Source organism: Mizuhopecten yessoensis, unplaced genomic scaffold, assembly GCF_002113885.1.
Source record: "Mizuhopecten yessoensis strain PY_sf001 unplaced genomic scaffold, ASM211388v2 scaffold9421, whole genome shotgun sequence".
Lineage (NCBI taxonomy): Eukaryota > Metazoa > Mollusca > Bivalvia > Pectinida > Pectinidae > Mizuhopecten > Mizuhopecten yessoensis.
Window position 1 is genome coordinate 85,235 of NW_018408039.1, and position 14,279 is coordinate 99,513.

The window sequence follows — 14,279 nt, forward strand, 5'->3', positions numbered from 1 at the left end:
GGTTTGGAGTACCTCGGTACATGCATTCGGACCAAGGGAAGCAATTTAAAGGGAAGCTATTCACAGAGATGTGCCAATTTATATACATGAACAAGACAAGGACTACGCCCTACGCCCCTCAGTCGGACGGAATGGTAGAGCGCTTCAGAAAAACATTGGCAACAATGCTCAGCGCTTACGTCAACGAGCACCATTCGGACTGGGACACATATGGTCTTCTCAGCAAAAGACAATAGGGTACACGCCCACTAAGCCTCTGCTCGGTCGTGAAGTTGCTACGACCTTGGACTTGATGTACGTAATGCCCCGATTCGCCAAGACCATCTTTCAACAACAGTGGGTATTGTTGGCCGTAAACATACGCAGTGCTCAACTACATGTAGCGCTAAACATGACATGTGAGCAGTAGTCAGGCAGGGGATAGCAAGTACGCTGTGAGTGCCGGTACGCTGCTCTTTCACCTGCCAGTGTGCGAGGATCGCCACTGCACAGTAGTAGCCAGTGCGTTGCCCGAGAAGATAAGCCAGTGCGCGAGGTTAGCCACTGCGCAATAGTTGGGCATGAGTAAAGCTTGTGTACATTTATTAAGTCGTTTTTGGGTTTTGTAGAGTGTCGTGGCAGGTAGCCCGACACTGTGTCGCTACCTTTGTTTTATGATTTTTTTTAATTTTTTTTTTTGGGATTCCCTGCATGAGAATAATTTGTAAATATTACTAATTCTTGTCTCATTCAGATAGGGTCTGCAGTGGTCTAATTATTTAATGTTAGGTCGCATCTAAGTTAGTGCGCCACAGCTACCAGGGTCAATCCACCGTTATATGCACAGCATATCCCGATAGACATTTGGGACGGACCAGATAGGTGCATGTACCGACCACGGTGCACGTTACAGACTCAACAATGCAGAAGATTAACATTTAGTTTTTTCGAGAAACGTCAATATTAAATTTGTGTGTAGTTGGTTCAATAAAAAATAATTTCGATTATTTCTAAAGATTTGAAACAAATCTGAAAATTGTAATTTTTGAAGGAATTGCATTTTTTCGTCACTTAATTTGGTCACTTACCTGAAGTATAAGAAGATAAACAGGGCGATGCCGAGTGTGAGAGTAGAACTAATAAATCCAAGATTATATATAATACGTTTGGCATAGTCCGAATCCAGTTCCTGTGAAAATAAGAACGTTTATTATTTTTCCCATATTATTCCCTTATTGCCGATTGGCAAGAAATGCATCACGTGTCCACCGATAAAAACCAAAATTAACTTGGAGTGCGTGACTTTTGTTGAAAGTTTGGGTGTTTCTAGCAATAGGATAATGACGTGTCTCAAAACGAACGCACCGCCCAGCTCCCGTAACGTTTTTGTTGTGCTTTGTTTCAGATTGCTTACATTTCTGGTTTTGAAAGTAAAAAAACAATTGAAGCCTTTAACGTAGGTCAATACCTGGATTTATCGACCCGAGATATATTAACCTTGGATTGCGTCCTAGGTAAATTTATCGATTCTCGGGTCGATAAATCTAGGTATCGACCTCAGCCAAAGGCTATAAATGGAATGATATAAATTATGTTCATATAATTATTTAAAACCAATGCAATTTATTGAGTTGAGTAAATGCAGTTAATATCATAATAAGAGAAATACGAAAACAAGTATTTGATAATTGAATAATTCGATACAGAGAACCATCTAAAGAACAGCTTTACTGCATCATATTGTGCATCGTCCATTTAGGGCTCAATAGATGTCCTAAAGATAAAAAGAGTGAATATCCATGTCAGTGTGTCTCTATATCGTAAAAAATATCAAAAACAGAATACTGCCGATAAGACCGCTTGTAAATTTATAAATTGACTGCAACAGATAATTTAACCGTAAACAAGCATTTCGCCGTGCTGCCGAAGTAAATATAAATTCCAGCTACAAGATTATGTCCAACCTCGTGAGAAATGGTTCAGTGTATGCTACTACAGTACATACAAATTACATAAAGGTGACACTTCCGGTACGAGGAGTAAGAATTATCTCCCATGATGCACTGTAGAAGCGTGACAGAATTGATAATTAAGGCTGTCAATAATGAAATAATACAAAAATCATTATACATAAAAATATCAAAATGAGCCTTTATCTGAACTAAAAAAATAATCTTATTATACATTCGGTTGCTAATTCAATCCAAAACAAAATAAATCCTACCTTGGAGGTCCAATCGTCCTCCGGGTGATTAGACAGAGCAGCTATACAGTTGTTGTAGTTGGCCAACCTCTCCCATGAACCGTTAGCTTGACAAAACTTACTGGCATTTTCTGAAATGACAAAAATTGTTATTCAGCTGAAAACGATCTTTTAAATAAAGATTGAAACTATTTTTCCCGGTTATTTATAATTTTTTCATATCATATTTGGCGAGTACTGACACAATATTTGTTTTGCTACTGTATAGCAGAGAACGTTTTACTCGTTTACTTTTATTTTTACATTTTTCACATGATTCATAATCCACGACAGACAAGTGATACATGTATTAGGCAAAGCAGTCTAACTAATTGGTCCTTGATACCCATAGCGATCAACAAAATGAATAGCTATTCATCTCTGACAACATCCTATAGAATGTAAATAATAAATGTTATAGTACTTGAACCTGCATTTTATGAATTATTTAGACCTATATCATGGTAAACAGTCAAGCCGCAATAACCTGCCAGCTTCGCTCGAACTAAACCGGATGTTGGCATGGCAGAGAGATACAATCTGATTAGTAGTGGCAGAATTAACGAGATTCGATTGTAGCGTATTATGGCATTCAGCACATTTCATTATTCAATTGCTTTTGTTTTACAATTTTGATTCACATGGTTAATTTCTGATTTGTTTTTAAGTTGTCACAGTTTTTATGTTGTTCGTAGAGGTTCAATACTATATAGGTATTTTTTTAAATGAAGTGGTTCAATACAGGTTGTGCGATACGCGGGAAGTCAATCGTTGCATATCAACATACTACTAATAATAATGATTCGAGATTCTTATATACGGCTTTGTCACAACCTAGTTCGTAGGTCGTCTCAAATCAGTTCACAAATTATTATCCGTGATTATAGGACCTTTGCAACCAGCCAATATATTTCTCAACTCCCAAGAGAGCATACAGCCGGAGCTGCCATTTCGGCGCTAACAGCTAGCATTCAACAATTCTAGCACTGCCCAATTACGTACTCATTTACAGCTGAGTAGACTGGAACAAGCGGAGTTAAGTATCTTGCTCAAAGATACAAAAACAGTGTCGTGCAGTGACTCGAACCCGCAAACATTCGGTCACGAGCCCGGCGTCCTACCACTAGACTACCGTGCCCCCAACATAACGTGTATTACACATGCTTATCTCAACTGTGCATTACAGATAAAGTGTGTACAAACTTGTGTATGTAGGTAATGAATGATCAACGTTATCATCAATATCTTTATTAAAAATTAATTACAAACACAATGTTTTTCAACGTACACTAAAATCCCCCAGTAGATAAAAACATAATTCTAATTTGTAGTAGTTTGTTTGCAAAGAGGGAACATTTATCAAGAATGAAATATAGCCGTTAATTTGGAAATATCACCTTCTAAATGTATACGATGACTATCATTTTCACTGATTGATCTGACACTTTGCCTTCTGGTCTGAAATTTCTAAATTGACAATTCATTTATTTAGTTTGTATTGTTTTACGGCCCATCGACAATTTGAGTCATTTAGGGCCAAACAACGATGTAAAAATAGACATTCACAAAAAAACTGAAACATCAAAACCAGAAACAAAAGGTTAAAATGTGTAAAGATGTCAAAATATATCAATAGCAAACGAATTATTGATAAAATATATCATATCTTATTATACAGATTAATTGAATGTAGGTAATCATAGAGTGATTGCACAGAAACTGTATCGAATAAATGTATTGAGGTTAAGTGATGCCTTAGCAGCTCTATCGACTTTTTCATTTCCATTTATTCCGACGAAGCCAGGAACCAAGTCGTGATCAGTTGACAGAAAACTAAAATGACAAACAGGATTTTAAGTTAAAAATGTTGATGTATATCATCGGGTACGATACAATTTTGTACAAGCAGAACACATTCTAAAACTAAGCCAGTCAGATAAATCAGATTTATGACGTTTATCGGTCGTAATAACTATCTGTAGAATAAAACAATGCAAATAGATTTTAAAGTAATGGCAATGAAATGGGAATTAATGAAACAGAAAAGCTCAAGGCCGCCGAAAACGATTCTGGAACGTCAAATTTGTCAAATAATTTGAACCCATTACTGTGAACACAGCACTTTTCCCGCGATTACTTTAAAACTGCAAAAATGCCCAAACAGATAATGGGATCATATTGTCTGAAAACGTCGCGACACAGAAGTTAGTGGCAAATATGTTCCAGGAACGACACAAAGGACTATCTTGAAGGACTGAAATGCATCTTTTAAACATTTATGATGCTTTAGAACACAATTCCGGTAGAACGTATTCAATGATGCGCATAGAGCATTTGGAATAAGCTGATGGACTGTTTAGTCCCCGACGTTTGCCGAAACCATTATGACCTTAGGTATCTGTCTTTAATCACTGACAGTGTTTATGATATACACATTTCACTCAACTTTAATAAGAACTTAACTAATACTCCTTTGATTTATGAAATGCATACTATTAAGGGGATCGTAAACCACCCTTTCTACGTCAACATTAGTTTAGACCAAAATAGATTTCCACATTTGAGTTGTATAACGAAGAAACAACATACCATAACCGTCAAGAATATGCATTTCATGCCATTCGTCTGCTGGATAACCGAACTACTCGATATGGAAACGGACGTAAAACCTATCTAACACACATTTTATTTCCTTTAACAATTTTGATATTTTCAAAGGAAAATAATATTCTAACGTCCTTTGTGATCTTCATCGGTTCAGAATACAATTAAAACAAACTTGGTTTAATACTTATTTTTGTGAGAACAATATCGTGCTTTCTTAAATTTCAGGTTCCGTCAAGCGACATTCGCAAACTATTTGAGTTATTACCTTGTAATTTTGAATTGGACTTCATACGTCGTAGTTGGTCCTCGATTTATGAACCAGTTTAACGGAAAGACCCGAGCAGTGTCGGATAGGAAAACATTCACGTGCAATTGATCTCCCTTTTTATTGGAAACAAGGAGCTATTAAGGATCCCCGTCCGACTGCACTAAAATTGTTACAATGCCTTTGAAGCTGTTTTTCCCCAATCCATAACTGACAGGACACCAAACCTTGCGGGACATTTTATGAAAAGAAATAAGATTAAATAAACTTACCATAACCAAGAAATGTGTTCTTCTAACTGGCAAAAAAAGAAGACCCCCNCTTGACTACAGCTTGCTATACTATCCCTTTAACTGACTGATCTATCTGGTCAAAGGAAGTGTTTTAGCAAAACTGTGCACAGTTATATCCAAAACAAAATTAAGCGGAGGTTACCGAATAAACGAAAAAGTACAGTACAGTGGGACAGGGATCTTTAAGATGCATGCAACACTCATTCGTTTACATCCGCTGCATTTAATCAGCTGATTGAAGTCTAAAACAATGTCTTATTATTTTAGCAATTGTAACGATTTTGATATCATACGTGTTACATTTGAAAGTTTCAATATTTCTTTGATCCTGAAAAAGCAACCTAAATGCCTATGTGCTTTAAATACTGAAAGAAGTTTAGAAATCATTGGAAATAATTTTTGGGAATATCAAAATAACAACATGACCTAGTTGTAGGATGAATAAGCCTTTAGGTATGATTCATATGTATAAATCATAAAAGTTCCCTAATACAAATCACTAGGATTAAAAATAGACATCCATGATATGCCCGCGTTGCTGTTCATACGAGGTGATCTTTTGTCATTGATTGGAAAAATGAGATTAATTTCTGGATTTTTTGTCAACTTAGGGCCAGACAGTCTTGGCACTAAGCTTACTTGATAACCAGGATGAGAGATCTTTGTTTGACCAGGCAAATACAGTCGTTAGCGCTCTTCCATCTTATGACAATCCGACATAATTCACTTAGGCTGAATGTTTGTCTTGCTCATCCATTATGTGTCTCTGCCGCTACATCGTGATTGGATCTTCGTTAATCCAGAGCTTAGTGTCTGTTTATGGGGCTTTAATGTTCAATTAGGGACATTTTGACGGCTAAAATAAGTAATATCATGTTGTGTCATCATTCAACGCAATACAAATATACTTAATTGGAGTTCTGCAAATGTTCGTAATAGTACATAGCTGAAATGTTTGATCGTGCAACAAAGACCGTTAAGAAAGCAATTATATAGATTAAAACACATTTAATAGGATTGTGCTTTCTTGATTGAACGTAAGATCAAACTTTTCCTTTCATGAAGCAAAAACGTTGGAAGAAATTGTCTGTCATAACAAACATTCTTGGGGGCGGTAATATGAGTATATGTGACTAATTGCTAGTTATTATTAAGTAATTATCAAGTCCCTTCAGTGTATCATGTCAAAAAGTATCGATTATATTTTTTCTCATTTAGTCATGTCGACAAAAAAATCGGTTTTCAATGCATAGGTACTATTTCTTACAGAGTTACGGGGATCCATGGCTCTCTATATACCCCTTCCTCCGTTGAGCCCAGGTAAAACCTTAAAACCTTTGGATTTGAAAGTAGACCTGTCCTCATAAAACACAAAATATGTTTTGCTGATAAATTACAAACTGGAATGTATTACTCATTTTACTGCAATATGGGAGAGAATAAATGTCAATAGAGTAATACAATACCTGAACTTATCTTGAGTTTATGTTAAATAAGCAACACAGGCGTATTTTATGTCTAGCTTGTCATGTTACATAAAGCGGAAGGTGAATTCAAATAAGCTATATATCTGTTTATCAAATGAAAATAAGACAACATGTGTTGAACAACACATTTCCTAACAAGGAATTTTGATGTAAGATAATGAGTATATATGAGGACCATCTATGCTGATGCATTGCACTTTGCCAATACACGATGTCAATTACGCCCGCAATTAGAATCATTTATCCATTCTTCAGATATAACAAAACTATTTAGACATTTTGACTTTCGGTTTTTCCGATGCACATTCCTTAAACATTAACATTGCAGAACTTTCACATACTGGACATATATCTCTTTATTAGTTGAAAGTTTTACATCCTGTTTTTATGTCAAGAAGTTATGGGTAGAATTTCATATCAAACTGATAATGGGTAAATCGACACCTATTTTGCGTAATGTTTTTCGTCCTCAATTTGTGAATGCAAGAGGATAATGGCGTTGTATCCAAAATCAAAAGCATTTGGGTATTACATTATAGATAATACCTAGTTATGTATCCTTTTAAGTTTTACCTCGATACAACGAGCAGCTATATAGCAGTAGATAAGGGACGGTGGCCATTAGAGTAGAGCTTTTATGTCGTTTTAACAACTCCAACATTACAAGTTGAGTATAAAATGGGCTGGGGTGGATGTTGCGGTATCTGTGCTGTAGCATTCAAGTTAGGTGGCACTATACATGATACCGTTGGAAGCACGGTTTTACTACAATCAGAACACATTACAGCTCCATCACACACGCAGGCCTACACACATAGGGAGATATTAGCCAGATGGCATAGTACATGTACTAGTAGTTAGTGTCTGATAAGGCAGCTCTTGCTATTTTCTCAATATTGATTAATGTATAGGTATGCTAATTGTATTGATTGTATAAATTGCCTATTTATATACTGTAAAGCGCTTTAGGGTAGCTTATTCTATCAAGCTAGATAGGGCGCTATATCAAATGTTGTATATTATTGTTATTATTTTATTATAGGTGCTGATGATTGATGTTCATCTGATGAACATGCACCTATATATAGACTGGCCCCTTGTCTAGAATCTTGCATTTATATGGAAAAAAGGAGACTTTTTACAATTTTGATATCTTGGTTGTCTGATCCCGAGTTTCAAAATGGCGGAAGATGAGGTAGTGGGCGCGTGCAACTTGACACTTCCTAACAGAACCTTCAGGGCTAGCAGAAAAGCCAAAGTATAGGGGAGGAATTCATTTCCCTGTTGGCAAGCTAGTTTTTTCCAGCAATGCCATGAATCTCTAGTACTCGCTCAAAAGTTAGGCAACGTTGAGCGTGGTCGGTAGCTGGATGGGCGCCCGCCTGCACGTCACACTAGCAGCCGATGTAAGAAACGCGCAACAGACCACGTTTAATATGAATAAAGAGTACAATGCCTTTTAATGATCCAGCAAGGGTCAACACGAAAAGGAGGCAAGTATGACGTAATTATATATATAGGATCTGACATGAGTTTTTATTTCATAGGATATTTATGAATCGAGTCTAATTTTTTTTTTTTTCAATTTAGCCTTTCTCTGGCAAGCTAAAATGAAAACACTTCGTGACGAGTTTCATACATTACATATGAAATGAAAACGGGTTTAAGATACTTTTTTTCATTTAATCAAGATTTGTGACATTTAATCGTGTGAAGCGGCAATTTTCATGCAACCTTGAAATGTAAAAAGCCGCCATTTTGACTCCAGTGCGTACATGTACGTCTGTGACTTCATGTACTTGTCCTAGGCGTGACGTCACAATTGAAACTTACAACCAATCACAGAGCTGATAGGTCATATTACATGGGTTAATACGTAACAAAAGAATATAACACGGGTATGTATATTCACTGGATAACACAGTACATTGCGATAAAACTGAATATGGCTATTAAAGTTTCCACACAATATCGGTTACCAATCTGCCTGCATTTTCATCTATTTTGAACTTGTACATGTATGTAAGACTGTAATACATTATAACTTTCTGTCTCTATTTTTTTTAATCCATCTTCTTTTCCCTTTCATATATGATTAACAACATTTATGCATACAATTCAATATAGTTTTCACCAGTCGTCAAGTGTTATCATGTTCTTAATTTGGGCGTTGTTTTGATAGCTCATGTATATAGTCTCGGTCAATAATGCACACATTCTTGCAATGTAATTGTATTACACAAGTGACATAATATTTCAGAGTTAAATCTTGTTTAATGATAACATTGCGTAATTCTTGATTTTATGATATCAGACTTTTATCAAGAAAAGTCGCTAAAGGTCTTCACAGATGCATTTAATGTAAACGATATTTCGGATAGGCCAGCAATACTAGCCCATACATAACTAACGGAATATATCTTTTACGTTCAATGTAAACAGGGAACTCTCCACCCTTGGGATAAGAGTTTTAAAGTGTAGCACTCAACAAAATCTCGATGAAGCTTTCTTTATCCATATAATAAATTAGATGGTTCAAGTTTCCCAAACAAAACAATACAAGTTGCAACTGTGAACTCATTGTGCAGGGCCATGGCGTATGAACTGTGTGTCAAAATTGATGTCTTGATTGCGATATGGTTACTCTGCATACCGTGAGGATGTGTTCCTATTCCGTCTTTGCGTATTGCAGAGTTATCTTCTCTTAGGAGCAGGTATTGATTGTTACGTCATTGGTCTGCGCGAGAAAATTACGTCGTTTTCTCAAAAATTGATGACGTTACTCTCACAAACAAATGACGTAACAATCAATACCTGCTCCCAAGAGAAGATAACTCTGCAATACGCAAAGACGGAATTGCGAAGTGACGACGTTAAACAATAAAGCCGTATATGAGCTTTATTTCCCAAGGTACGTAAAGCCAAATTGACATTTGCCCACATGGGAGCCTAATGTGAGTAAATACGCCTACATATTGATTTGGATAGGAAGTATTTTTTGATCGAAATAGATCATATTTTGAGTTAAAACAAATGCGAAAATGCAATTGTGTGATGGTAACTGCACGTACTTCTCTTAAAACTTGATATAGCAGTACACTTTAGTCAAACGTCGTTTCACAGCCACAAAACACCGGTTGTCCCACTGTCCCGTCCATGGTGTTACGAAAACTGTTCGGTCTTTCGTCAATGCAAATATAGTCAAACCGTGAGATAATCGAGTATTTAAAGAATCCGAATTTCAACAGTCAAAAATAAACCTAATAGGCTGGAAAGTAATTACACAGATAACAAATATCATGCGGTATTAACTTGGAAATTATCCTTCAAGAACTAGCAGAATACAATAAACCAAGACGAACGCTATTATCCTGTGCTTAACGATTCTATAAGTTTTCTTTTAATTTTACATCACTGGAAAACACAACTTGACAAACATAGCATTTGAAGATATTTATAGGCCTCTGTTCGCATTTCGAGTGTTGCATTCATGCATGTACCGGAAACAGGACAGTTAAGGTATAGATTATCGTTATACTCTGTTGCATAAATCATCAGGTCAAATGTACCGGTACTGCATAGAATCGTGGTAATCAGGATTTACTGCAACAATCCTTGTTCTGTTTTAAGACGTACGGGCCTCTCTACGGTTTCATGTCATAAATATGAGGACTACAAAATGGTGCAGGTAAAATCAATGTAGGCAAAAGATCTAGGAGGCCCGTATCGCTTTTCTTATTTTTTTGAAAAATGAGGAAAACAAAAAGGTTAATTGAAAACATAATGAAACTGTATATTCGTTGAAAGTATGACAGTTGTAATGTTAATGCTCAAAGAGACCATTTGACTATGTCTAAATATCTAAGAACATCGATTCTAGAAGATGCGTGGCATGTATACGTTATATAAACAGCAATTCATCGATATAATATTCCGTCTTTGCAGAGTTATCTGTTTTGTGGGCAGGTATTGATTGTTACGTCATTAGTTTGTGTGAGAAAATTACGTCGTTTTCTCAAACAAATTATGACGTTACTCTCACAAACAAATGACGTAACAATCAATACCTGCTCACAAGAGTAGATAACTCTGCAATACGAAAAGATGGAAAAGACAGGTGCCTAACGTCTACCTTGTGCTTTCTATCAGTCTCAAAACGTAGCAGCCATGATTAAGGACAAAGGAAAAAATACATATGAATTTGAGAAAGTTCTGTCTAGAGCTTCTCGAGAAAAAGCAATAACAAACCAGCAAATTCAAGAATGGTGGCTTGTTCTTCTGGTCAAATTTGAACATTCAAAACTAAAACCAAGATGTCTCAAATAAGTCACTGCGTGACAATTTCAGAAAATACTTACATGTAAATAGGCATAATATTTTCATTGGTGATGCACGTACTCCAAAGGCTTTCACTGAACACTGTCAAAGTTATCACTGTAGTTTAAGCTAAAGCGCATCTACTTTCAATTAATAGTTAAATTTAAAGCGTTAAAATAAACATGTAAAATCCAATGATGTTTATTTTATTATGATTCTGATACACAGCAAATTGTGTTGTATATACAGTAAGTCAAAACGACCGCTTCACTGTGACAATACTCTCAAATCCAATTACTTCCCGAAATTGAAAAACGATAATCTCGGTTTACATTTCTTGCGACCATAAGTAGATTTCGAAGTATTAATCTTGTAAAACATCTCATTTATTCATATAAAAGTCCTCAGAACGACATAATAATTCACCTAACTGATAGATATTCTTTAAATTACCCCAGTGTGCCATCACCAGCTAATGTACTCTTGGCAATTTCATACTCTGAAAACACGTTATATGCACAATGAAATCGTATGCCCAAAGCCGTTTGATTTATGTATTTGCTAACACTGCCAACCGAATACAGATTTAATCAAAACAAAATAACTACGTTTTGTATAATATGTTTTTTTTCGGATGCAAAGTACGGACGAGCTATACACTATATCAACAAATTCAGAATGTTGTCTTTCATTTAATAACAATAAACGTCATATAGGCGTGGCATCATCTATTGAGCTACTGTAGATCACGGCGACTCCATCTCAAGAGTACATAATGATGTAAATCTAGCAAACATGAAATAGAAAGGCATCTTCGCAAAAAACTATTCAATTACGACGTTTTGTTTAAATGAGGTCATACATTTCAGCGTTAATTGGTCATATGCTTAACATAATACATACACGAATTAAAAGCCAAAGAAAAACCAAGGGGAAACAAACCCGTAATTTGAAATTAGGAATCTTGGAAAACACGAATAAATGAAAGTTTAAGACGGCACACAGTTAAAGCAGAGCAAGAAGAATAAGACCATACGTTCCGGAAGGGTAACCGTCGTCTGCCGACATCCGATATAAGGGTATAGCTAAAAGTAATTAATGGCACGTCCTCAATAAAAAAAAAAACAGGGCAGTGTCATTGAAATTAAACGGCACACTTATTGGAATAATGAAAAACGGTAATAGAATATCAATTTACAAGATGATGGTCGCGACCATATCATCTGGTTTTATTTTTCATCAACTGGCAACACATGAATATTTCATGATTTTCTACCACTGGTATAGTGTAGCTATTCATTTGTTACCCCAAGAAAACTGTAACTAACATTCAGATAACAGTAAGCTGGCATGCATTGGTAACACTTTTGTCAAGGGTATGTTTATTAAAGTATTTCACTTGTGTATAATCCAACATCTATGTAATAACAGACTGAGATAGACTTCAGACATGCTTGTGACATTATTGATTTACATTTCGACCTGAAATCACGGCTACTGTGTCGGGTATCGATGTGTCAGTCCTTATGTGAAACTGGCATGTGCGTAGCATGTTACTTTTAATGTGGACGATTTCATCTCAATTATCCTAATCTCCTCTATATAAGAGTCCATTTTCCATCATCAATCGGAATACAATTCCAAGCTGAGATACGAAAATAGATACAAAGAAGGATATTAATTGATCTGGATAACCAGGAGTATCTTACAACAACTGACGATATTGGAAACGTATAGCTTCATATTGCATACGAAGTGATTTACGAGAAATATGACTGCTGGTTCATCGTTTTTGTTTGCTCGTTATTAATTTTGATATGAAATTTTAGACGAAACATTACGTGCTTTTTATGTCTAATCTTCTCTGGAATATCTATTTTAAGAAAGTTATGGAAATAAGGTACATATATTGCAGATTACTAAGCACACTCATATTCTCGCCAATAAGTCTAATTTGGAAGCATGTTCATGCGAACAAGTATTCACAAAAATAACTGATTCACAGTTAATTGGGTATTGTTATATGCATTGTACAAGTTGTATTAATACAAACGATTTCAAAAACTCCGACGCAACACGGGGGAGATGAAATAAAAAGAATGGCTACCCTGTGTTAACTTGAAAACGTGGCGAAACAAAAGTTAAACCTTTTCAGTTTTCCAAAATTACTTCTTCCAAGATTGTACTAGTAATACGAATCGTTTTAATATCTTCAGAATCGCCAGATCAAATTTGATGCTAAGTCAACCCAAACCGCGTAAAATTCTGTTACAGTATTTACTGAAGTTGAACATTTTGTGCTTAATTCAAATCGCATTCCTATTGGCTATGAATGTCAGTGCTAATTATACATTACTATTTTGACGTCATTAATATAACGCTGAATACCCAACCACAAACCTCGTTGAAAGAAAGCAGTAATTATTAAATAATTAAAAAAAATACGTACATGATGTATAAACCTAACCTTATTCTATGTTGAATCTCTATAAACAAATAAAATCTAATTTCAGCAAGAAATAACGGTCAGTCCTCATTGATACTCATCATAAAGGCCAACTGCAAGTGACAAATTCAATTGGACGGCCTACGCTCTTTATCGTATTTGTCATTTCCAGATGTCATTCATATTGCTTATGAATGCCTGCTGATACAAGTCCAATGCCTAAATGGAATTTCTTCGAAAGAGTGCCAACTATCGGAAAAACACGAGCTTTTGAAATGGTCAATTAAATGCGTTATCGCGATGAGGCAGAGTTTTGTTTTGGTTTACATAAACATTGACTGAAATGGTATTGACAACGATTTTGCACATCTTTGTTGTATGCCTCGAGAATGTGCATGGTTTTGCGTACATTTATATCCATTTACGAGTTATGACTTGATGAATGACAGAAAAAGGAAACGAGAATAACCTTTTACTTTCACTACTGATTATTAATGCGGTAAAAGAGACCAGCATCAACAAGAAAGTCTTGTTTCGCGCATTTGTTTGCCGCCAGTGGTATGTAACAACGGTAACAACAGATATGTCGGACAGATATTGTAATGAGAGTTACAACAAAAGATTATCCAGTAGTCATTCTCAA

The 14,279-nt window shown here is 35.7% G+C and overlaps 1 protein-coding gene across 1 annotated transcript in view; it reads right to left on the minus strand.

Moving 5' to 3' along the window:
• The window catches only part of LOC110458061 (corticotropin-releasing factor receptor 1-like), a gene marked incomplete at its 5' end in the record, with an annotated part of 139,928 nt that overhangs the window by 13,488 nt on the left and 112,161 nt on the right, over positions 1-14,279 (minus strand). Inside the window, 2 exons of the mRNA XM_021509610.1 lie at positions 1,068-1,168; positions 2,204-2,313. Of these exons, the coding sequence (XP_021365285.1) occupies positions 1,068-1,168; positions 2,204-2,313 (211 nt within the window). The remainder of the gene's footprint in view (positions 1-1,067; positions 1,169-2,203; positions 2,314-14,279) is intronic.